This window comes from Drosophila gunungcola, assembly GCF_025200985.1.
Source record: "Drosophila gunungcola strain Sukarami chromosome 2R unlocalized genomic scaffold, Dgunungcola_SK_2 000004F, whole genome shotgun sequence".
Taxonomy (NCBI): Eukaryota; Metazoa; Arthropoda; class Insecta; order Diptera; family Drosophilidae; genus Drosophila; species Drosophila gunungcola.
In genome coordinates, this window is record NW_026453167.1 from 4117277 (window position 1) to 4141630 (window position 24354).

The 24354-nt window shown below is 42.7% G+C and overlaps 4 protein-coding genes across 11 annotated transcripts; 2 read left to right on the forward strand and 2 right to left on the reverse strand.

Annotated features, from left to right (window-relative positions):
- Window positions 1-6316: 6316 nt before the first annotated feature.
- Window positions 6317-7681, reverse strand: LOC128253762 (G patch domain and ankyrin repeat-containing protein 1 homolog). Its single transcript, XM_052982433.1, has one exon. The coding sequence runs from the start codon at window positions 7596-7598 to the stop codon at window positions 6585-6587; it is 1014 nt and encodes a 337-aa protein (XP_052838393.1). The 5' UTR covers window positions 7599-7681; the 3' UTR covers window positions 6317-6584.
- A 399-nt stretch (window positions 7682-8080) lies between these two features.
- Window positions 8081-14358, forward strand: LOC128254328 (DNA repair protein complementing XP-C cells homolog). Of its 2 annotated transcripts, none has more exons than XM_052983353.1 (6): window positions 8081-8546; window positions 8608-9443; window positions 11221-13163; window positions 13225-13692; window positions 13756-13924; window positions 13983-14358. In XM_052983353.1, exons 1-6 carry the CDS (start codon window positions 8365-8367, stop codon window positions 14258-14260), a joined length of 3876 nt encoding a protein of 1291 aa, XP_052839313.1. In that variant the 5' UTR covers window positions 8081-8364; the 3' UTR covers window positions 14261-14358. The 2 variants fall into 2 exon arrangements, with proteins under 2 accessions (XP_052839313.1, XP_052839314.1); XM_052983354.1 differs by having other exon boundaries at window positions 8611-9443.
- On the reverse strand, window positions 14340-18990 carry LOC128254329 (uncharacterized). Of its 2 annotated transcripts, none has more exons than XM_052983355.1 (4): window positions 18894-18990; window positions 18569-18756; window positions 17158-18480; window positions 14340-17101 (listed from the first exon to the last, which is right to left on the reverse strand). In XM_052983355.1, the coding sequence occupies exons 2-4, from the start codon at window positions 18611-18613 to the stop codon at window positions 15158-15160; spliced, it is 3312 nt and encodes a 1103-aa protein (XP_052839315.1). In that variant the 5' UTR covers window positions 18614-18756; window positions 18894-18990; the 3' UTR covers window positions 14340-15157. The 2 variants fall into 2 exon arrangements, with proteins under 2 accessions (XP_052839315.1, XP_052839316.1); XM_052983356.1 differs by having other exon boundaries at window positions 18830-18910.
- Window positions 18991-19462: 472 nt separating this feature from the next.
- Window positions 19463-22283, forward strand: LOC128254330 (ADP-ribosylation factor 6). Of its 6 annotated transcripts, XM_052983359.1 has the most exons (5): window positions 19463-19696; window positions 20372-20488; window positions 21129-21431; window positions 21496-21665; window positions 21733-22283. In XM_052983359.1, exons 2-4 carry the CDS (start codon window positions 20407-20409, stop codon window positions 21636-21638), a joined length of 528 nt encoding a protein of 175 aa, XP_052839319.1. In that variant the 5' UTR covers window positions 19463-19696; window positions 20372-20406; the 3' UTR covers window positions 21639-21665; window positions 21733-22283. The 6 variants fall into 6 exon arrangements, with proteins under 6 accessions (XP_052839319.1, XP_052839317.1, XP_052839318.1 ...); XM_052983357.1 differs by having other exon boundaries at window positions 21496-22283; XM_052983358.1 differs by having other exon boundaries at window positions 19463-19666; window positions 21496-22283.
- The last annotated feature ends 2071 nt before the right edge of the window (window positions 22284-24354 follow it).

The following is a 24354-nucleotide window of genomic DNA, read 5'->3' on the forward strand; positions in this document are numbered from 1 at the left end:
GGATTGTTTAAACTGGAAAAACCAAAAAGTCAGATATTAGTTATCGCAATTTGTGCAAAAGTATAACCCAATAAATCTGGTATTTTAATGTGATAGACCGAGGTCAGTTATTAGTGATTAAATGGCAGGCCATGTGTTATTGAGAGTCATCAACATGAGACTTTTTCTATTGGCCATCAATATGTGGATTAGACTTGCATATTTTTCTGTTTAGCTTCTTTTGGGATGGCACAAAATCCAATCAAAGTAATCTTTGTTTTATGTTTGAATGGTCAGCTGTGGCACCTACTTTATCAGCTAAATTTGACCCCTCTCCCAAATACTCAAATATATTAAATGCACGTGCTTCCAACCCATATATTTCATGTTAGCTCTTCCAATAAACTTTAACCATTGAGTAATACTTTCACACTCTTTTTTATTGTCTTCAAAGAAGTGCATTCTGTTTGGCTTTTCTGGTAATAATATTTTTGTTTTGCTTTTCAGATCATATATCTGTCTGGACTGTTTAATTCGATTCTCTAGGTGAGAGCTGAAAACTTTCGCTCGTGGATAAGTGAATCGGCAAACAGATTATTCAGTTGCTATCGCATTCGCAGAGTCTTATCTATTATGGTAACGGCCTGAGATTGTGAAGAACAATAAAATACATTTTAATTGCCTGGCCCAAGTCAAAAACCTTTCGGATAAAAACATATTAAAGTGGCGGCCGGCCTCTGTCAATAAAAGAGATTAACTGCAATCAAACTGAAGCACTCTTAAGCCGTAAATAAATTAAATATTGCAATTAAAATTTCACGCACTTAAAACATTATTTGTTAAGAGATTTTATTGGTAAACACGCGGGGATTTATTTGTTTACCTTTAAAAGATATGATATGTTATTTCACGTGCCTGCTATATAAATCATTTTGCCAGGGTATTAAAATACGACAAGATTCTCCCATTTCATGACGCAATTCGCTTAAATGGAAGTGTGTGCGCCAAGTTTTCAGTGTATTTATCTTAATCAGGAAACTCATCTTAAGAACCTTGAATTTTCTGTTTGCCCTGTCGCTCCAGACGTCCCATCTGAGATTGTATCTGTATCTCCATCTATGGGTGGCAGATGTATCTCCTATCTGTATGCCTTCTCTGTCTGGCTAGTGAGTTTTGTTTGCTTGTGTTTTATTGCGACTTGTTGACGTTCTTATTGCCGCTCTGGCTGTTGTTGTCGGATTCTCAAGTTTACCAACTTGCATAGCAATGAAGCGATATGAATATGCGAAGTCTGGGCTGTTCGGGATCCACTTTCTGTTAGCCATTTTGCCATTTTGTCATTTTGCCATCTTTTATGCCACTTCTGGTGGCACTTGCATTTGGCGCCAGATTCACGCTCACATTGTTGCCAACAGCCTGACATAATTTTCAAGTTTATACCGCCGGGCTTTATGTTCACCTATCCGGGAGGACTACCGACTACGGCAACGTTGCCATTCCCATATACTCGCACTCATAAGCCGCAAATGTTTGCTCTACGTGTCTTTCTGATGTTCTCCACTCCCGGCGACTAATGCATTAAGTCGATTTCGCGCTTCAATGGACTTTGTTGCCGCTGCCACAAGTTTTTTGGCATCCTTCTAGCCGTATAGGTTGCCTTTTGCTGAGCCACTTTTACACGCTCAATCGAATGCCTCCTCCACTTTCGACCGACCCACGACCCACTGACTGACTGACTGACTGGCTGACATTTTTGCAACATTTAGAGTCTTGAGAGTCAATGGCACGTTAATAAAACGTCGCCAAACGACCTGGGATTTTCGCATTTTCCGATAGTTACCCGTAGTTGTGCGTAGGAAGCTGACTTAACCCGTAATCAGGATTCAATTAAGCTTTTTTAAAGAAAATTTAATCAAACTTCGCTGACCTTTTCCGCTCCCGGGAAAGCCAATTAAGAGCGGCAACAATGAAAGTCCCGCTAGAGAAGGAAAATCGAGCCGGAGTTTTCATAGCCCGGGCCCTGGCTTAATTAATGTATCAATCTTTTTGTTGTAGCCACTCTACGGAATGTCAAGCCCTTCCATGGGGCAATTAAGAGCCTATTGAAATGTTGACACTGGCCACAACAGGACACATTTCGGGGGTTAAAGTTTGGCCTGGGAAAAGTTTGTGCGTGTTTTTGTGTGTGGGTTTTTGGTAAATAACTTTCCATCGGGCGTGTTAACAAGTCGCACGCACATTATTTCTAATTTATGTGCATATTTCAAAACGCGTGGCCTTGAGAAGGAAAACGAAAGAATAGAGAACAGTTGTCTGGCAAGTTGGGCCCTCCCACTAAATCACATGCATACGTCTTGCGAATGAGTAATGTGAGGCTCGTCACTCAGTCGTCAGTTTAGTTCCCCCCGAAAACCCCATGATACCCACCCGAAACCTCCTTCACCACTAGCCTGAGTCTTATTAATGTTAATTACTGCTGTTGCTCCACGCAAAAGCTCTTTATCCCTTTAAGCCACAACACATTTGCGAGCTTGCCAACAAACTTCAGGCCTAATTTCTGTTAATTTTTTTGCGCCACGCCACTGACACACTGGCTGCCAGAGGCGTCGCTTTAAGGGGCGGATACTTTGGGCAACAATTTATGCCGAAAGTTTTGGCAAATTGCTCATTTCAAGCACCGCTTGGTATGCAGCACCTTCGCGATATTAGAAAATTCCTTCAGGTAAGAGATTTATGCCAGCCATCGCCCTGCAATGTGCAGACACATGAACATCTCACCAAAACTTGGATTCCATTTGGAATTCCGGCAAATAAAAATTCTTTAAAATTTAAAATTTAATGTATTTTTTTTGTGTAATATCAAAACCTTTTTGCTTTCCCAAGATAACATATAAAAAATATTTTATTTGTTTGAATATAAAATAATTTTTAAATATATATATATATTCTTTGGTTGTATTTAAGTACACAACCATTTGACTACACAGAAAATGGTACACACTTTTTATTTCCCCTTGTGCACAAACGCTCACTAGCGTACTGCGAATTAATTTGCATTTATCTAGGTGGACTTACCTGGGAGAACACTTTAAAGACTCGGAAAAGGCGGCCAAGCGGAAAACGCTGGAGCAGTAACACTTGTCTCTGCGTATAGTTGATGCTGAATGAACGAAACTGCGGGTGCTGTTGCTTCTGCTGCTGTTTTTGGAGCTTTTCTCGTAGACACTTTTAAGACCTGGATGCCCAAATATTGGATCAAGCATGCTTAAATTTGTTTTTCAAGTTCATGCGTTTTGTATTGCTCATTTCGATATTGTTGTTTATAATTGTTGTAATTGCTTTAATGGTTATTATGTCGGTCTCCGCAGAATGTTGGCAGGGTATTTGGATAAACAATCTAAGGGTATATGCCAGGAATTTACAGTGTTTAGCAATTAAGAAATTTAAATAATATAATTTCCGCGTGTTTTTGCTTAGTTTCGTTTGATTGCAATTTATTTTAACTACACGCAGATATTTGGGTTTTAGTTTGCATCACAAAGGAAAATGAAAATTGAAGGGCCCTTAGAAGGAGAAGAGCCCCAGAGTGGAAACTCGACTTTTCCCCATTGCCATTGCCATTCCATTTGCCATTGCTATTGCGTTCAGGCAATGACCCGGAAGTTTTGGCATTTCATTTATCTCATTTCTGAGCTCTTCGGTCCGCCTCTCTTGGTTTATTTTACAATAATAAACATTGAACATTTTCATTTCGGCTCTTATGCATTTGTTTGGTTTACGATTTTAAAGATTTACGAGATTTGATTCCACCCAAGCACTGAAGTAAATAGCGTCTGCTGGCCTTCTGCTTATACGGTTGAACTTCAATAGCTCAAACCAGTAATGGTTGTCATTTTTCAGAAAAAAAAGTCTAAGAAATAAACATATCAAATCAAATAAGAAATTAAATTCCTCGTTCTTTTAAGAAAACGTTTTTTCTGCACACTTAAACTTTTGATAAGAAATTTTCTTTATGAATATGTAAGAACAGTCTCATTTATCCGATTTAAATTTGCTTTAATAGACATTATAGCTTCGAGGAAAAAAACAAGATGACTATGAAAAAAACCGATTCATGTTTGAGTAATAAAACATCAAAGATAAAAAGTGTTGAAGCAAATTTTTTGTTTCTTTCAGTAAATATCGAGTTTCAAAAAGTGTAAAGAAAATGATTGTATGTAGGCAAGTTGATCTGTACATAGAAAAACATGATCGCAATTTGTTAATACAAGCGATGACTAAGAAAGGACTGTTTTTTGGAAAGTGTACATTTAGCAAGCTCGGAACAGATTCGGAGCATTTCAAGGCGTCGCTGAGATAATAAAAATGTTCTATTTAGTTTTTTCCTATTTTTATTATTTGTTCCTCCCCCTCTGCACTTGACTGGTTATAGCATTGTGTTGTCTAAATAATTGAATCGATGGGGTTAATGGGAAAGAAATGCCGTGTAAGGTCCAGTGGCGCGTGTAGAAGAAAATACTGGGGGAACGGGAGCTTTTAGATTGAAATTCATTTAAGATGAATTTTATGTTAGCTCACATGAGTTAACCAAGTAAGATTCGATATCTGGGAACGGTAAGAATAGTGCGGCCCTTTATCGTAGTTCGGCAATATATATATAATTTTTTAATTTTGAAAGGGAAAACTAGGTTATTTTTTTATTCGACTTTTGTGTCTTACTTCTGTTTACTTTCAAGGGAACGCTTGACCCCTTCCTGATCCGCCACTGGATAATTTTACAAAAACAAGCAAGTTCATGGAGAGGGCCCTGATCGGAGGGGGAAGGGGTGGGGATTGGAAAAAAAGGGGGAGGCTGGCAATGACGATCCGAGCGCGAGAGGGCAAAACGCAAAGAGAGAGAAGCGTGCGAAGAGAGCAGAACGATATGTACATGTTCAATGCAAACCAAACAAATCACCGAAATAAATGCTACGAAAATAAACCATAAAGCCCAAGAACATCTGAGCGTATATTAAATAATATTGTTTTATGCAGAGCCCGTGGGAGAAAACTGAGTTATTCCGAGGACTTAGTTAACGTTTTGTTTGTTATCACCCACGGTGCAATCACATGGCCGCGTATTTAGTTTAATTATTCAGAAATATGTAAGTGTAATTCTTGCCAGCTTTGCGTATTTTGCAATTGCGCGTTTTTTGGACAGCGGTTAAAGTAACGGGACACTACACACACGAATATCACAAAAAAAGCACTGGCACAGCACACGATAACGGTTTAGCAGCAAGACGTCGGCATATTTGTTAATTATTTTAAAAATTATTTAAATGCGCGCAGCGAACCGCACACGTTGGAGCACCAACAACAAATTGCGGCAAAACACTCTCTCGCACACACACACACGCGGGGCCAATCAGCTGTTCGTGTTGATGATCGGCAGCGCCAGGGCTGCCACCTCTTTGCAATTCGGAATAAACATTTTGAATTTAAAATTCTTTTTCCGTTGACCAACCGTTTTTTCCAAACACTTTAATAATTCACTTAAGCTGTTTACCAAAAGTGGAACGCCTGCTAGCGGTGACCTTGGGGCGCCGCACTCCCACTTTTAATTGCCGAGCGTGTGAGTACAACTTTAAAACACGCACTGCAAACTTATTTTTATTGCACTCCGCGGCCGCTTTTTGCTAACGGTACAAAAAACGGGAACCACCTAACGGTACAGCAGTCCGAACACGACTGGGCGCAGGATTTCGGAGAAGTTCCTTATATACCGTTCGTCGTAGTGGGGCCAAAGAACGAAGTGGGGGTCAAAGAAACCGCAGGACGCAGGCGCAAAGCGGAAACCGTGTCAACGCGGCCTCAGGGTCAGGACTTTAGGATGTCATGGAGAGAGAAAGTGCCGGAGAGAGAGCACATGCAACAGTATTATCCAAAACTCACACTCCTTTTAACAAGTATCCGCATCCTAAACATAAGCACACAGAAAGGTTGGCAGTAGGTGGAGCTGGAAAGGATTGGACAAGCCAAGGTCACCGATTCAGGATCAACCAAGTGTTTAATTATATTTTTTGAGCTTATAGTTTAAAATTAAGTTGTTTTACTTGGAAAAAGTTTAGTTTTGTATTATTAGGAATGAGATTAAACGAACTTTTTGTTAATTTGCCAACTGCATAGAATTGATATAATAGAAACAACAATCTTTTAGTTTTATATAAGTACTTTACTATTCACATTCTAAAGATTTAAAAAAAAACAGATGTTTTGTTGCTAACTTAGGTAGCATTTTAATAAATCAGATAATTTTCTTTTAGAATAGTTAAAAAACAGATGTTAATGTATCCCTAATCTTATAGTCAGGAGGTTTTCCACTGCAAGTGGTTAGGCTGAAAACTAGCATTATGGTATTCCTATTCTATATATATTCTTATTCTTATAAACGTTGTAAGAAAAACGTAATTTAAAATCTCCCATATTAATTAAGTTTCATTTTGTTGGTGTTCAATCTTAGAATTAAATAATTTGGTCCTTGATGTACAATACAAATAAATGATAGGCCGACATAATTTTCATCTATATACAATGTATAATTCTAATCTTCAAGATGTAATAATTTAGCTTAACTCCCTGCGTAGATGCCTCTCCCGCTTCCATTCCCGCACCTTTTCCCGCTGCATATCGCTTCGCGTTCGTTTCGGCTGATTTATGGGATCCCTTCTCCTAACAGCGTTTAAATCAAAGGCTCCAAAGTGGGTGACCCTCGCCGGCTGCTGTTCGATGCCCAAGCCTGTGCGTTGCTTGCGCAGAACGGTCTTAACAGGATACAATCGACCGCTTTGACTCGGCCCCAGGCCGTGCTCCTGATCCCAGCCCTGCTTCACCATCAACTGGAGACCCCGATTCTTAGCGGATATATTGAACTTGTGCAGTTTATGGGCGGGCAGGGCCTTCAGATTGAACTGATGCACTGTGGAGGTTTGATGAACTGGCCAGGGAGTCTCCTTGTAATCCCGTTTGCAGATTTCGCAGTAAAAGGGGCTGTTGATATCCATTGATTCCTCATCACCACTGGTTTCGCCGGAAATGGGTAGAGTTTCCAATAGTTGTACTATTTCCAAGTGCCCTTTTCGCTGGGCCAGCTTTAGAGCTGTGTTCCCAGATTTGTCAGCAATTTCCACATGGACTTCTCTCTGGAGAAGCCAGGCTACTGCTTCGGTGGCTCCTTCGCAGGCAGCCATCATCAAGGCGGTCCAACCAAAAGAATCCCGGGAGTTAAGCTCGTCTTCGGAGATTGCTATTTGGGATAACTCCTCCACTTTGTTGCTGGTGGCCAAACGAAAGAACTTGCTCCTATCAAAAGGTAGTTGTGGTTTCCTTGGGACTCTGCTTGCTTCTTTTCTTGTACTAGGACGAGGAACTGAAACTTGGGAGGTGGTAGGTGCATCCAGCACCTCCTTGTAGAACTCCTGGGCCTCCAATCCATTTAAGCCATCAATTTTGTGTTTGATTTGAACAGGGGATTCGGGAACAAATTCTGGGTCCCCTGCTCGGACAAACCGCTTGAGTTGCAGGGGCAGAGTGGTCAGAGCCAGCCAATTTGGATGCAGTTCACCGGAGGAATTCATCATTCCTATTATTTTCAATTAATTTTGTAAATAAACAATTAACAGATGTACTCTGGTAGTGTTGTCAAGTGCCCAAGTAAATCGATTAGCGATGACTGTTCCCATAAATAGATAGACCTGAAAAATTGCGGTAAGATATTTTTGTCGTTTACTTTTAAATTTAGTTTTAATTAATTTCAAGTTGTTTTCATTTAATGTAATGTTCAGAACATTTATTTTAAAATTTAATATATATATTTATTATTATTAATATACATTTGTTAATTTTAAGATCTTCCATATAAATAATGTGGTTGTTGTTGTTTGTTCATAATATCTTGTTTTATAATGTTTTCTTGCTGAAAACAACTTATTATTTTTAATAATGTTATTTTTTAGAAAATAGGCTTAAATTGAATTATTTAGATATAAACGCCATGAAACCGTTGGAAGATATCCAAAGTGGGAACACGATTCAAAATGTATTCCCATTGGAATCTGGACAATTTCCAACACTGGGCATTGACGCGCTGTTCTCGGCCTCTGCTTTTTGCCTGTTTTTCTACCCAAGCGCGAAAATGTGAATTTCGCAATTCATTTAAATCGTCCAAGCTCAAACAGGGGCAAATTTATCAGTTAAACTCACAACCTAACCCACTAAACAGGAGTTAAAGGCACAAAGGATAGTCTTGTGTAACGCGTGCCCCAAAAAACTGCGCAGTAAAAATCAATAACTAAGTGGCACGCCTCGCGATACATAAATGTAAAGCGCCCCCAAAAGCAAAGGAAGATGTCCGACGAGGAGGAGGATTCCGTGTCCGAAGGATTCTCGGCGAGCGAGGACGAGTGGAAGTTGGAGGACGCCAAGGGGGAGTCGTCGGACGACGACGACAGCGACTTCGATGATCTGCAGGCGGAGGGAGGAGCCGCTGGTTCCAGTGGACGCTCCTCGGCCGTAGCGGGCAAAAAGGGGTGAGTATTGTGGTCAGGATCCTCTGCTAGCCTTTACTTACTTGCTAACCCAATCGCCCAGCAGCGAACAAAAGCCGCCCAGCGGCATCAAGGGCTCCTCCGTGAAGAAACGCAAGCCCAGTGGCCAGTCACTGCGCTCCAAGCTGTACAACAAGTACCGACCGCCACCCAAGACATTTCCCACTTCACCATCTCAGCAGCAGCAGCAGCTGCAGGAGAACTCGCCCCGGGCTTCGGGTTCAAAAAACGCCAGAACGCCCAATGAAAGCGGTGCACGGGATCAGCACGATCCTGCTGATTCCAGCAGCGAATCCAGTGTGGAGGACTACCTGGTGAATCCCGCCGAACTCGATCTGCACTCCACCTTCTTTGCCGGCGGCCAGAAGGAGAAGGAGAAGTCGCCGGCGCCCCATTTCGATTGCAATGCGGGCATCACGAATCTCTCGGACTCCGGCTCCGGTTCGGAGGACAACAACGAGAGCAGCTTCGAGGATAAAGCAGGCAATGCCTTCGACTTTCGCGGTCTCCTGGAGAACGCGAACAGCTTGGAGCGCACACGGGATGCACTGAGCAAGCGGAATGCCACGGCCACTCCGCAGAGGAGCCAGGCTGCCACCATGGATGTCAATGCGCTGCTTGCATTGGGCGAGAACCAGAACTACCAGAGCGTGGAGTTGGAGGAACGGGAGGGTAATCAGCGGAAGAAGGCGGGCGCTGGAGGGAGAGGAGGAGGAGTAGCACCACCAGTTGCTGCTGCACCACCGACCCTGGATGAACCGTCGCGCCTGAGCAAGACCAAGTCGACGCGGATCAAGCGCCACACCAAGACGCGACCCGTGTCCACAGTGGTCGCCACTGCCGGCGACACCGATGATTCCGATTTTGAGGAAGTGGCAGGTAGGCGAAAATGCAAGTAGTTTGGCTCCACGAAGATGGCAGGAGGCAGTACAGCATGCTTACCAAAAGTTGTGGTTGTGGCGCTGGCATTTCTGGTATCTGATAAACAAAAAAAAGCTTCCAAATTGCTCTGTATGAGACTGTGTAGTTTTGTTTGTACTAAGTTTATTTGTCAATGTGAAGATAGAAATCATTAACTTATCCGTGCAGTTGCGGTCGAAACAAGAGCATGATTTAACATATTAGTCCCAATTATTTAGAGATAGAGATAGAAACCACTTTATAATTGATTTATCTATTCAAATGAACATTGTTTAATGTATTCCGAATTCATATTCTCTTGTTTTGTATCAAAACTCGATATTGTAAAGCCCTTACTTCGACCGCAACTGTATGCATGAATGTACATTTGGAAGAGCCGCGTCAAAATAATGGCCATGTATCTACGAAATACCTATTTACTGTAACATATTGTTAGTCGATTAGACTGAGGAACTAGCGTATGAGATGGCTCTTGCTGAGAACGCTTTATCCAGAAACTTGGCTTACTAACCTATTTATACCCACTTAACCAGGCCATGAGTCCGTTGATGCATGCCCTCATTAAGGAGATGCCAAAAACCAAACAAACTCAAATCCCAGTTGTCCGCGGAAAATAAAAACAACTTAAATCTATAGAAAAGATCAAATGGAAAAACTATCATAAAAGCTTGTTAAAATCAAATCAAAGTTTCTTTTTAAATGTCAAACAAATCAAATCAACTAAAAACATTTCTGAACGTTTTTGCACTAGCTTAAGCTCAATCTGCGTGTTAAATGGATGACAAGTCTAAAGCATAAACTGTATGTTTATCGAATTTTAAACGTGGTTTAAATGTCTGCACACGAGCACCTATCGAAATAATCTGTTAATCAACGATACTTTTCTCAGAAAATGCATTTATTTTAATATTTTTGGTGAGTTTTCAATTTCGGTTTGCCACGCGAAACAGGAAAAAGTCCAAAAGACTCCAGTTAACCAAATCAAAACGACGGAATACAAGAAGATTTTAAACGCAAAACCAGTAAAATAAATAATAATTTTGAATAGCTAGTCAAATGGCCAAGTCAACTATTTGTGTACTTACTTTATGGCAATTGCAAGTGTTTCACAGAAATTAACAAGTAGCTAACGAATTAGAACTGATGTTTAACGAATTTACTTTAGCGAAATTGTATTCACTTAACATAAAAAAAATCTGCATGCAGAGTATGACATCTAATTAACTAATGATATACTCAAATAAACGATGCAATAAATCAAATGAAACTCGTAATTTTAGCGCAATTTAGTGAATGTTGATTGTAATTAACTCGATAATTGAAATTTAAAATGCACTTTAAATGATATAAATAAATAAATGCAAAATGTTGAAAGGACTCCAAGCTCTCTGTCTGGGTGTTTCACATCTGCCCTCCCTGCCCAATCCTCCCGCATTTTCATCAGTGATGGGAAGTGTCTTAGTATCTTAAAATATTTCTTTAGTTTTCTGAAAATATTAAACATTATTGTTAAAACTTGCGTTGCACTTTTAATAAGAAATCTAATAAATTCGCATTTAAATTTATATTTATTGGAAACTATTTAAAAACCTATAGTATTGAGTTGAAATTATCATCTTACCTTTTGTATATTTTAAACTATATAACCTTCTAGAGGAAAACCTAACAGTTCCCATCACTGTTTCTCATTCAGTTCAGTGCCACATCATCACCCCGCTTCCAATTCCCTTTCCAGATGCAGAACTTTCCTACGACGACGAGGAGGCCGTCACGCCGAACGTATCCGGCGACCTTGAGATCCACGTGGGCCTCCAGGGACTACGACCCACCAGGGAACAGAAGACCCAGCTCGAGCTGGAGATGGCTTTAAAGCGTCGCCTCAATCGGGACATCAAGGAACGCCAGCTGCTGCTGCACAAAGTTAGCCTGATGTGTCAGATAGCTCGCAGTTTGAAGTACAATCGATTGCTGGGCGAATCGGATGCCCTGATGCAAGCTGCCCTCAAACTACTGCCCAGTCGGAATGCCTATCCCACGGAACGGGGCACCGAACTGAAGTATATGCAGTCTTTTGTCACCTGGTTCAAGACGGCCATCAAGCTGCTAAGTCCCAGTCTATATTCCGAGCAATCGAGTGCCACCAAGAAGGATATTTTGGATGCCTTGCTGGCGCAGATCAAACGCAAGGAAGCCCGCTGCAAGCAGGATATGATCTTCATATTCATTGTCCTTGCGCGGGGAATGGGCATGAACTGTCGCCTGATCGTTAATCTCCAGCCAATTCCGCTGCGTCCGGGGGCCAGTGATTTGATTCCCATTAAACTAAAGCAGGAGGAGAAGAACAAAAGTCAGACGGTGGAGACCGAAGAGGAGACTGAGGATGAGGAGCCCAAAAAACATAAGAAGGCAACTAAACCTAAAGCCACTGCTTCCAAAGAGGCTGAAAATAAGAGCAGTGATAAAAGTACAAAGAAGGAGGCCCCCAAACCTGCCAATTCTTCATCTTCAACCTCCAAATCTATTAAGAAAGAATCACAAATTGCTAAATCAAGTAAAGCCAAAGAGGTTAAAACAGATTTCAAACCCAGTCTTGCAACAAAATTGGTTGAAAAATCCAAACAAAAAGACTATCATAGTTCCAGTAAATCTGATACTTCTTTTGAGGAAAAACCAACTACCTCTACAAGTTCCAAATCCTCAAATTCATCAAAAAAAGAGGATAAGAAGGTTGCAAAACCAAGTCTCGCCTCAAAGCTGGTTGAAAAATCCAAACATCAAACATCCCATAGCTCCAGCACATCGGACACTTCTTTTGAGGACAAACCAAGTACCTCGAAGGCGGCTCTTGCTGTTTCCCCAACACAAAACAAAGTAAAACCCCAATCGGCTCTGCTGAAGAGGGTCACCACTCAAGCCGCTGCTGAAGCAGGAGATGGCAAGAAACCCAGGACGGCTCCTGTGGCTACCTTCTCCCCGGTTGCAGGACGAACACGCAGAGCCGCAGTGAAAGCCACAACGGTGGAGAAACAGCCGCTTGTTGGATCTCCCGTCTTGCCCAAACTGGTGCTGTCCAAGGTGAAGCAACTGAATGCCAAGCACAGTGACACGGAGAACGCCAATCCGGTGGAGAAGCAGCGCAGAACCCAGGAAACCCGATCACGCAGCAAGTCCCCAAAAGTACTCATCTCGCCGAGTTTTCTTGGCGCCAAAACTGCTGCACCTCCAAATCCGGCACCAGTACCGCCGCAAAGGAACCAAAAGAGCCCAGACACCAAGGCACGAATCTCGCCCAGCTTTCTATCCGAAGCTGTGCCTGTTCGACAGCTGCGAAGACGAGGCCAGAAGCCCAGTACGTTGGGCATTCCCCAGTTGGATGGCGGCGATGATGCGCCACTGCCCAAGAAGCGCATAAGGTTGGAAAAGCTGCAAAGGTCACAGGACTCGGACGAGGTATTCGAACCGGCCAAGCCGGTGAAGAAGGCTCCTGTGCTGCCCAAAGCAGTGCAAAACCTGCGCAAGGATCGCCGCGTGATGTCCACCGACGATGAGGGCGGCTCGAGGGCCAAGCGTCGAACAGATGCCTCCGACATGTGGGTGGAGCTGTGGTCCGAGGTGGAGGAGCAGTGGATCTGCATAGATCTGTTCAAGGGCAAACTACACTGCGTGGACACCATAAGGGTGAGTTCATACCACATTTATATAAAACCCTACGTATAATGACCCCTTCTTTGCCTTGCAGAAAAATGCCACGCCAGGATTGGCCTATGTATTTGCCTTCCAGGACGATCAAACGCTCAAGGATGTGACTGCCCGCTACTGCGCCAGCTGGAGCACCACTGTTCGCAAGGCGCGTGTGGAGAAAGCCTGGTTGGATGAAACCATCGCCCCCTATCTGGGGCGTCGCACCAAGCGCGACATCACAGAGGATGACCAGCTGCGCCGCATTCACGCCAACAAACCACTGCCGACGTCCATTGGCGATTTCAAGGACCATCCGCTTTATGTGCTGGAGCGGCACCTGCTCAAGTTCCAGGGCCTGTATCCACCGGATGCGCCCACTCTGGGCTTCATCCGCGGCGAACCGGTGTACGCCAGGGACTGTGTGCATCTCCTGCACTCGCGGGACATCTGGCTCAAGAGTGCGCGCGTTGTGAAGCTGGGCGAGCAACCCTACAAGGTGGTCAAGGCGCGCCCTAAGTATGACAGGGTAAGTAAAGTGTTCCCTTCTAAACAGGGGACTACATTGGATTGTTTTTTTAATGTCTTTCAGAACACACGCACCGTCATCAAGGACCAGCCCCTGGAGATCTTTGGCTACTGGCAGACGCAGGACTACGAGCCACCCACAGCCGAGAATGGACTTGTGCCACGCAATGCCTACGGCAATGTCGAGCTTTTCAAGGCCTGCATGCTGCCCAAAAAGACTGTGCATTTGAGGCGTAAGCATCATAATAGATTTACAATCCAACATAATCCATTTTTCATACTCCATTTCAGTGCCTGGTTTGATGAGAGTTTGCAAGAAGCTTAACATTGATTGTGCCAATGCAGTGATTGGTTTCGATTTCCATCAGGGCGCCTGCCATCCCATGTACGATGGCTTCATCGTCTGCGAGGAGTTCCGCGAGGTGGTCACGGCCGCCTGGGAGGAGGATCAGCAGGAGCAGGTGCGCAAGGAGCAGGAGAAGTACGAGACCCGCGTCTACGGCAACTGGAAGAAATTGATCAAGGGTGTGCTCATACGCGAGCGACTGAAGAAAAAGTATAACTTCTGATTTCTGTTTGTAAACTTGTTTCGTTTGAAGTGATTTCCTATTTTTGTTTGTACTTGAAACTTATTTTGATTCCAATAAATTGTGTATTTTGTAATCATTGTTTCGAATTCGTTTATTAATCGATTGTTTAAAAGTTGGTTTTCGTAACTTTACATAGCATAGGCGTTAACTGTTACCATTTGGTTTCAAATTTAATTTACAAAATTACTTTGTTTTCCGAGTAGGTTAAGAGATTTTATAAGATACAAGAACGTTTAGAGATAATAAGATCATGGTTAGTTGGGTTATAGGTTCTCCGCCAATTTGATTGCATAAATTAATATTAGCTGCGTATTCAAGTCTAAAATAATCTTTACAAGAGCATGGAATGCTTTAGCAGACTAGTAAAATAAAGCGATTTTTAACCAATTACATTTCGCATTTGATCATTTGGCAAAGGTGCAAATACATATATGAATAAATATAAATAATGGCTTAGTTTAAAATAAGAAAGTACAAAATCCGTTTACGTTTAAAGAAAGAAGACATTGGTTTCACATTGAGGGGTTGTAACAAACAAGTGCCTTTGATTTTGCCTCCACCTTGAGCAGGAATACTCCACTCCAAGCTTCCACTAAGTTCTTAAAGTTTAAATATTTCAATGAGTGCGATAGGAAAAGTATAAATAAACAAACACTTAGAAGGAACAAGTGAAGAGGATAATTGAAATCATAAAGGGACCATTAGATAATGAAATGGTGATTGGATTAAACAAAACAGTTCCATTTCAGAAGACTGATTCGTAAATGTTGAAAAACCTTTTTGAAATCTAGCAAAGAGATTGATACTCAAGAGGTTGGTTTACTAAACTGTGGAAATACTAAAGTCTGACAGGAGCTGGGCAGGATTATCATCACCTTACGCCGGCATTGAAGCAGTCAAGTGGGCGGCCGTGGATCCAGTGGACACAGACCCATTGGGCGATCGCTGGCGCTGTGGGCTGCTCTGCGCCTTGAGGTAATCCACGAACATGCGCCTGGCCTGATTCAGCACCCTGGTGACATCGTGTTTCCTTACCATTTTGTCGAAGTGCATCGCAATCTCGTTGTAGTCCATGCCGGCCTTCATGATCGTGTTGCGGTGCTGCAGCAGCAGGGTGAGGCACAGGAACATGAGGAAGGCATTGCCTCCGCCGAATTCCGAGGGCGGAGGTAGTGCAGCCGCCGTGGCGTTCAGTCCACTGACTCCATTCAGATGGGCCGAACGCTGCGGGGATCGCGTGTAGGCGCTCTCATCGTCCGCATTCGTGGCGATCTCCACCAGAGGCGATACCTCCACCAGATTGGGCTCCGTGGAGATGGGCAGGATCACCTCGGGCAGACTGCTGCTGTTGCGCATGCCCAATGGATTGTGCCCGTCCAGGAGAAGAGAGCTTTCGTCGATGAAAGGATTAAAGGCATGCGACTCGTTCTGCTGGACGCTATTGCTCTTGGCCGCCAGTCGCTGACGACGTCGCATGTGCAGCTCACTGACATCCGGACAGGTGATGATCTCGTTCTCCTTCAGGTCCTCCACCAGGTCCAGTGCGTCCTTGTCCAACTTCTCGTACTCGATATCGTCCCGCTTCTCGCCGCCCTCCGTAAAGGGCAGTCCGAACACCTGACGATCCAGATTTTCCGCCTCGAGACGCAGCTCACGCGTTATGGCCGTCGTCATGGGATAGTACTCCTGGTCGGGGTCTTGATCCTGATCCGGCGTATTTGAATCGTCGGGATCGCACTGGTGATTGCTCTCGAGATCTAGCTGCAGGTTGTAGCTGCTCAGCTCCTGCGCCTGATGTATGGCCGTGGCGGCCGTGGACGCGCTCCAGCTGGTCTCCGGCAGCGAGGAGGAATCGGATTCGTCCAAGGAACTGCCCAGTCCACCCTTCGTTAGCTGCACCACCGGTTTGGTGACCGCAGTCGCAGCCGTCGCCTGTTGCGGCTGAGTGGCAAAACGATCGGAAATACGATTCTTGTTGATTGTGGCGAAGTTGAGGAATTCGTTGAAGTTCTTCACAAGCTTTGGCGGCATCTTTCGTTCGGCATCGTCCTCCCCCCCTTCCCCGTCAAAGGATAGCCCGATGCGGCTGGTTGCCGCCAGTTTTTCCTTGAGATCTTTGAAGTGACCGCCACTGGAGTTGCTCACCCGTTTCACACTCTCGCTCACTTGGCTGGCATTCGTGGCCAGCTGCTTGGCAATGATGTTACTCACGGCCAGAATGTTTTTGTGCTGCAGCTTCGCCTTGCGCTCAAGGAGATCCTCGTCGAAGTTGGAAGAAGACGAACTGCAGAGAAAGGCCCGACCTGGCGAGACTGGAGGTGTGGCTTCACTCATTTTCTCTGGTGCTCGCTGGGCATCATCCTTAAAGGGATTGGTTTCTAAAAAGCTGGGAGAGTCCTTCCTATCGAATACATCATCATCTTCGCTTTCCTCGCCGGCGGACAAGTCTTGTGCAAACTTTGTGTTCTCCATGGCGCCCTCGATCAGCGCCAGCATCTTGGACTCGTCCAGACTCTGATGAACCTTGGACGAGGTGCGTCTCTGCCGGCGAGCAGCGGCGGTCGCATGGCGCGACATATTGTCGTCGAGGCTGTGGTTCAGCCGCTTCGTGTTGTCCAGGGCATGGCTCGTGCCCAGCGATGAGCTAAGTGAGCTCAGCGACGCCGAGGAGCTCTGGCGGCGCAGGGCGCAGACTTTAGTGTAGGGATTCTCGCGAGGCTTGGTCAGCAGATAGGATGGGCTGGTCGGCGTGGCGCTGTACGAACTGGAAAAGGTGCTGGCACTATTGGGCATTGAACAGTCCGTAATGGGTACAAACTCCTGAAAGATATGTATTATTAATGACGTACAATTTAGGTAACAACTCACAAACTAACCTTTTCGAAAAGCGGCAGCTCCTGCTCCCCGCCACTTCCGTAGCGCAGTGAACTCCACTGCACCTCCAGCATGCGCAGGGCATCTTCGAAGGGAAACTCGCGCTTCAGCTCCAGCAGCAGCCAGCGGTAGCAGAAGAGCAAGTCGTCCGCCTGCTGCGACTTTAGGTACTCCCAGAACTCCGGATCGTAGAAGCTCAGCGCCTCCGTCAGATGTGCGAACTTCTGCGTCATCGCAATCCCGTCCAGCATGAAGTTCCCGCGAACGCGTGCCATTATGGCACAGAAGCAGATGTAGGCCTGCGCCTCGTCGTTCATGGTGACCAGCAGTGGCGAGGCAATGTCCGACATGCCCTGGCAGTACGACACCGTGGGATGGTTCAGAGCATATGTGGTCAAGATATTGAAGAGCGCCGCGATATTCTGATTGTCGTCGCTGCCCGCGTAGAACGGATGCAGGCGGTCCGTGCGCAGCACATCCTTCTTCACCATGCTGGTCACGTAGGCCAGCTCCCCGGCCGCACTGCCTCGCTTCACGGCCGCCTTCCAGGTGTCCCGCAGTCGGCAGTACTGCTCGGACTTCCGTCGCATAAACTCCATCCGCTGGTGGCCATCTAAGGCCAGGCCGTTGCTTCCACCGGGATAAACGTTGAGCAAGTGCTTCCACACCACGCGCCGCAGGCTGGGTTCAATGCCGCCCAGGAAGATGACCCGGTGCAGCTCATCCTTGCGCTGGATCTGTCCCAGAGCGTCCAGGAACAGCCGGAACTCGCTGTCGCACATGGGCGGTCGTGGCGGCAAGTTTGCCATGTGCTCATCCGAAAGGTTGAAGGCTTTCTGCACAATCGAGAAGGTCTTCTCCATCTGGTTCAAGATGGAGCTGCCCAGTTTGGTCTGCATATGCTGCACATACTTCTGGGAGACTCCCAAGGTCTGCAGGGGTGACATCAGCTCGCGGGCGGGCGCAGGAGGAGCAGGAGTGGCCGGCGTTGGTGCTCCCGTTGAGGTTCGGCCTGGCGACGCCTCCGTCTCGCATTCCCTGACCACGGTGAAAGGCTTCACATCGATCTGCAGGATGAGGCAGGGCTCCGAGGCGGTCTGAATGGATATGTTGTGGATGCGCAGGAAGGCGGCATCCAGATCCCAGTCGGAGCGCACGGCCAGGTAGATCTCATTGCCCGCCGGATCGAAGGCCTTATACTTGATGGAGAAGTCCGACTTGACGTCGAAGGCCTTGGCGAGCAGGGAGTAGAGGACCTCCAGCGTGGTGATCTGCGGATCCACGGAGAACTTGCGCCACTCCGGCCGTGCTGTGGGCTCGCATTTCTGTGGGAGGAGATTCGAAAGAGATTGTTAGAATGTCACAATTAAAGCAGCCCTTTGTTGTCTCGCCTTCTGGCCTCCTTTCACTTGCCTTCACTTTCACCCGAACCGCCTCCCGGGGACAAATGCCTGCCATGTTTTCCGAGTCTGACCTGGACGACGACTAACTCAGTTCCATAATTCCCCAGTGCGAAGCCAGCAGCGTAGAGTGTCGTAAGTATTGCTCAAAAATCAAACAATACAAATCGCGAACAGACTCAAAATCGAAGAACCCAGAGCCTGTAAAGAAAAAGTATACAGATTAGAATTACAAATTGTCATAGCAATATGGCCCATAACTTCCAAACTTTACCGTTTAAACCTCGAAGGTAAAATATGAATCAAATTACAACTTTTAAAGATATGAATGAACTTACTTGTTTGGGTCGTCGATAGGCTAATCTCCGCTTTCCGATAACATGTAATCGAGTCGACTCCAGTCATCGGTACCAGTGTGACCGCCCTTTGATACTTAGCGAAAGTAAATATACCAAAATATTTGTATGACCATTTCCCCAAATATCGTTAAGACTGGATTATTTATCATTTAGTTTTTATATATAATATTTAATATTTTATTATTATATTGGTATTGGAAAAATTATGATATTCATACAAAAATATATATTAATTCAATTCTCAAAGAAAGGAAAAATAAAGCACGTTCTAAAGTGTAATATTTATTTTCCGTAACTTAGCTTAGTTAACTAGTTAATTAATTAATCTTTGTGAACAATTAACAAAACTATTTCTGTTAATCGAAATTTTACGTTTCAAAAGCATTAAAATTGAAAATTCCTCCTTAAAAATCTTTAAGCCTTGTCTGCATTTCAAACTCAACCTGCTTTTTATTTACAAAACCACACTAAAAAACTTATTCCGTGAATACCAAACGAATTGAGTGACCAGTGACAGCTCTTGGTATATTCCAATCGCGCTTTTGGCATTTTTAAGCGCGTTTCGTAATCTCCTAACCGCAGATCGTGTATGTGTATATAAATACAAGAAGATTAGTGCAAATTTGTTGTTGTTAGTTATAGTTTTTTGGCCGTGGTGTGCTAGCAAATGCATTATTTGCCTGGCCCGCGCACTTAGGCACTACATGTTAACGGATTTCAGGCCGGCGTGGAACGAATTGGGCTGGAAAGCGGTGCGTAACGGCGGTCGTCAGGAGACTTGGGTGTGTATATATGTGTGTGCGATGTGCATGTGTGTTACGGGCGTGTTTGTGACGTAGGCACGCGAGAGAGCGAGCGAAATTCCGTAGAATCTGAGAAACCATCCGATATCGTGGGTCCCAAGCCGGCTTTATATGCTCGGTGGTGGGACGGAACGGGGCTAATCCACCCACCCATTTAGTGGAGCCAGCGATAAGTCCGTAATTGAGATAACTCTGCCTTAATTTACGAGACACTATAGTGTTTATCTGTCCAATTGTACTATGTATGTGTACGAGTATGTGTGTGTGCGTGTGTGTGCGTGGAAGCTCTTCCACTGATAAATTCTGCCTCTTCCCCGTTTTTTTTTTTGTTGCTTTTTAGCAATGAGCTGACAATGTAAGTGAAATTATTATGCAAAATAATGCTCTTAACTTCCGCCGTCGAATAAGCTCCTCTATAAGGCCTGTGTTTGTACGTCTGTATATCGTATGTGTACATATCATATACGCGCCTTGGCGCGTCGGCGTTCTTATATCATAAATTGATATGTTAACTGCCAGTGAGGCAAACTGTATTACAATGGCTTTATTATCTGGAAATTCACTGACCCTGCCCTGAATCCCGCCCCACCATCGTGTCGGTGATATGCCATGTTCATTCGAAACCCCTTGTCAACTCCCTTTTTTATTTTTCAGATTGGCTAAGGTTTAATGGATGACACATCAGCACCATGGGAAAGCTACTGTCAAAAATTTTCGGCAACAAAGAAATGCGAATTCTCATGCTCGGACTGGACGCGGCTGGAAAAACAAGTGAGCATAACTAAAGGGTTTTCGAAATTGGATTTTGGACCTATTTTTGTAAGATATTTACTCTAGAAACAACTTGGATAGATAGGATAGGTAAATGAATGAACACAAATTTCTTAAGACTTTGCAGTTATGTATCTTTTACATTAAGGAATATCTCTTCGTTTTTATTTCTACTATGCAGATGTATAGTAAAAAAAAACAGCAAAAAAAAAAAAAATCGTAAAACTAATAAGGGAAAATTTTAAAAATATTTCTGATATGTCAGATTTTATTGTTTAAAAATTGATTCATTCAATATTAATCATATCTCAAAATGCCTCTGGATAAATATTAAATATTTCCATACTTTATCTATTTCTGATTTACATTAAATTTTTGTTTGTAGTCAACAAAGTACCTACCATATTTATAAAGTATCAGTTAGGGCTAATCTTTCACTTTTAACCTTCTTAAAAGGCTGACTTACTTTATTATCGATCTGAAAAATTGGAATCGACTCTTAGGAACTAAAGTATAGGTAACTGAAACAAAGCAATTACTATTAAAAACTAGCTTGGTCAAAATCGAATTCGAACACGTTATATTTTCGTAAATAAACCAAATGGACTTATTAACTTATTTTGTTTTTGAATACCCACAGCGATCCTGTACAAACTGAAACTCGGGCAATCAGTTACAACGATACCCACTGTGGGCTTTAACGTAGAAACCGTCACTTACAAGAATGTCAAGTTCAATGTGTGGGACGTGGGCGGACAGGATAAGATTCGACCGCTCTGGCGACACTATTACACGGGTACGCAGGGTCTGATCTTCGTCGTGGACTGTGCGGATCGGGATCGGATAGACGAGGCGCGCACGGAGCTGCATAGGATAATTAACGATAGAGAGATGCGCGACGCCATCATACTGATATTTGCTAACAAACAGGATCTGCCTGATGGTAACTAATGCCTTTTCCAGCGATCAATTTCAAGCTGCTAATGCATCTTCTTTTTGACTTGCAGCAATGAAACCCCATGAAATCCAGGAAAAACTAGGTTTAACTAGAATAAGAGATCGCAATTGGTATGTACAACCATCATGTGCCACATCCGGCGATGGCCTGTCCGAGGGCCTCATTTGGTTAACGTCGAACCATAAGTTATGAGAATCGTAATCGAGCATTTTCTTATATGTATGTATATGGCATGTATTATTCGAAGCGAAGCAAAAGCAAAATATTCTATTTTATTTATACAAAGAAAACAAACGAACCGCAAGCGCATAGTAAAAGCCCAACTCGTAATTACGAACGTACATAAATTACAAATGTTGAATATGGTATATAGAAGTCAGATATATATAGTGATTATATATACTCTCAATTAACCAACCAATATTCTCACTAGTAAAAATACACATAACTACAAATAAACGAAGCATCAACAATTTAAGCAGCCGGAGCCGGTAAATATCCGTAAAGTAAATTAAATAAATGCGTGAAGCACAGAGACATAAAGCTAAACATCAACGGAGATTAGCCTTAAGTAAGTTTTTCTTGTAAATTATATTGATGAGACACGTAAGCAATAAGTTGAAAGCTTGTTTATTGCAACTGTTACTATATTTGACTTGAACGAGGGTAACGAGTCTTAAATAAATTGTAAATAAATATTCAAATTAAAGCCCATATACAACAACAAACAAAATAAAAGAAAACACCGAACAAACAATTGAACAAACCTATAGATTGCTATTTAGATTAAAACTGAGTCTTCAAAATATAACGAAATAGTAACTGTGCCTTCCTCAATGTGTGTCTATGGTCCGTCATTATTTTCCCGATCCCTACAGCCACCGTGCTCAATGGGGCATTCGCCGAGCCGAAGGAAGAGCCCTGGATTCCCAAACCCCGGAACTATCTCCGACCGAGGCATCCTGACTTTAGTGTCAAACGCATTTGGTTTGTATTGTGCGCTCAATTTGAAAAGTAAACATGCCACATTCAGGCCATAATTTGGAGGGTAAATGTACCTGGCCATACCTGGGTATGATTTGTTAAACAAGGCGTGCAATAAATCTCCCATTGTTTCACAATCCTCCCTCAGTTGATGAAGATATTCTTTGACATTGGCCTGAAAACGATTTGCAACTACGTTAGATGAAAGAACAAACAAATTAAATTTTGTTTTTTTTTTTGTTGTGGGTGTTAATGCCGTATTTTGGCAAGGCGTACGGACTAATAAATTAAAGAGTATTAAAGAGTGGTTTAATTAATGCTAAGTTGTGGTTTGTCTTCGCTGGTCACAAGTTCTGTTAGCAAAATACTTTTCCAGATCCCTTCTTATTGTTTAAAAAAAAGGTCTTTCAGAGTCTTTATAGCAACCGTTGGATATTCCCATTATCATTATGCTACACAAGATCCTTTAAGACCACCACCATAGGTTTCTTTATGCCCTTGATGTTCGCCGTTGAACCCTCAAGTTCCTTCTTGGCCACAATGCTAACAAAAAAGCCATAAAGTACAAATATAAGGAACAAAACAATTTATACTTTATATATCTATTAAAAAAAATAACTTTAAGTTGGAAATAATAGTTTTCTTAAAAAGATTTGGTTTAAATGAATATATAGAACGGGCCTGGTGTTCTCGTATAATTGTTTTTCATATCTTTGCTCCAAAGCACTCTTGATTTCCTTAAAAAACCTTAAAAATGTTTCAAAATGGAAAACAAATTAAAAAAGAGTTTTTGGATTTTTGTATTGATGAGTAATGAATATGATGTTCATAAGAAGACGCCTTGGTATTTGAACGTCATGAAGGGTGTTAACAGACCAACACATAGAGAATCAAGATTAAAGCAATTGTTTTTACATTTCGCTTTTAATTCGTACAAATTTTAAAAGATTATAAAAAATTAGATTTGGCTTAGAACATGTTTTAGATTCTAAAACGTCCATAAAATCGTTCCAACTATTTAAATAAGATATTTGAAGGTTCCTTCAAAAATCAAAAAACCATTTGAAAGAAACATTTTTTAGTTTTAAATTTCAGTAAAAAGCTTTTCAAAACCAAATTAAAAAGTCTTAATGTAAATATGAGGGTATTTTTTAGTAAAACCATAATTGTTGTTGTTATTCCAAAGACTTTTTTATATATCGTTTAAAAATCTGCGATTTAATGACACCAAAAACCTTTATGTCAACCACCATATCCGCATTCATTCCATTTTGTCCGCCAAATACGCCCTGACCGTTAAATCATGAGGACTGGCCAGAAAAACAGCAAGGTAAGCCATTAATATGAAGGGTAATGTATTCCAATTTAGATTAAGAATGATTTTTTACCCATTAGCTTACTCACCAGTATTTTTATGTCAATTTGTAGGATTTATTAAAGCCCAAAACAGAAAAGTTATTTTGTATTAAGTTTTGATTTGAGTAACTTTTTAGGAAAACTTGTTATTTTTTATGAGAATAACCGCATTGTTTCAAAGGTATTTATATTCTTTAAATAATATAATAATATAATATAATTAAATAATATCTTTAAATAAAATAATCAATTGAGTCACAGACAGAGAAAGCACCACATGTATTTTTTTTTATTTTAATAAAAACGCCACAAGTTGTTTTCTTTAGTAAATATACTATACTTTTATTTAACAGCTCGATTAAAATGTAAATATCTTTGATCAGAATTAAGATTAAGAAATTTAATCAAACAATCCTAGTTGCGAAATAATATTTATATTGATATTGATGTTTAGCTGCCGATACAGTTAGATTTTCAAATTTTTATTTAACACACAATCTTGTTTTTTTGTTACGAAACATTTGGCCTCCTGCAAAAATATCTTCCCTTCGCTGGAAGCATTCGTCTT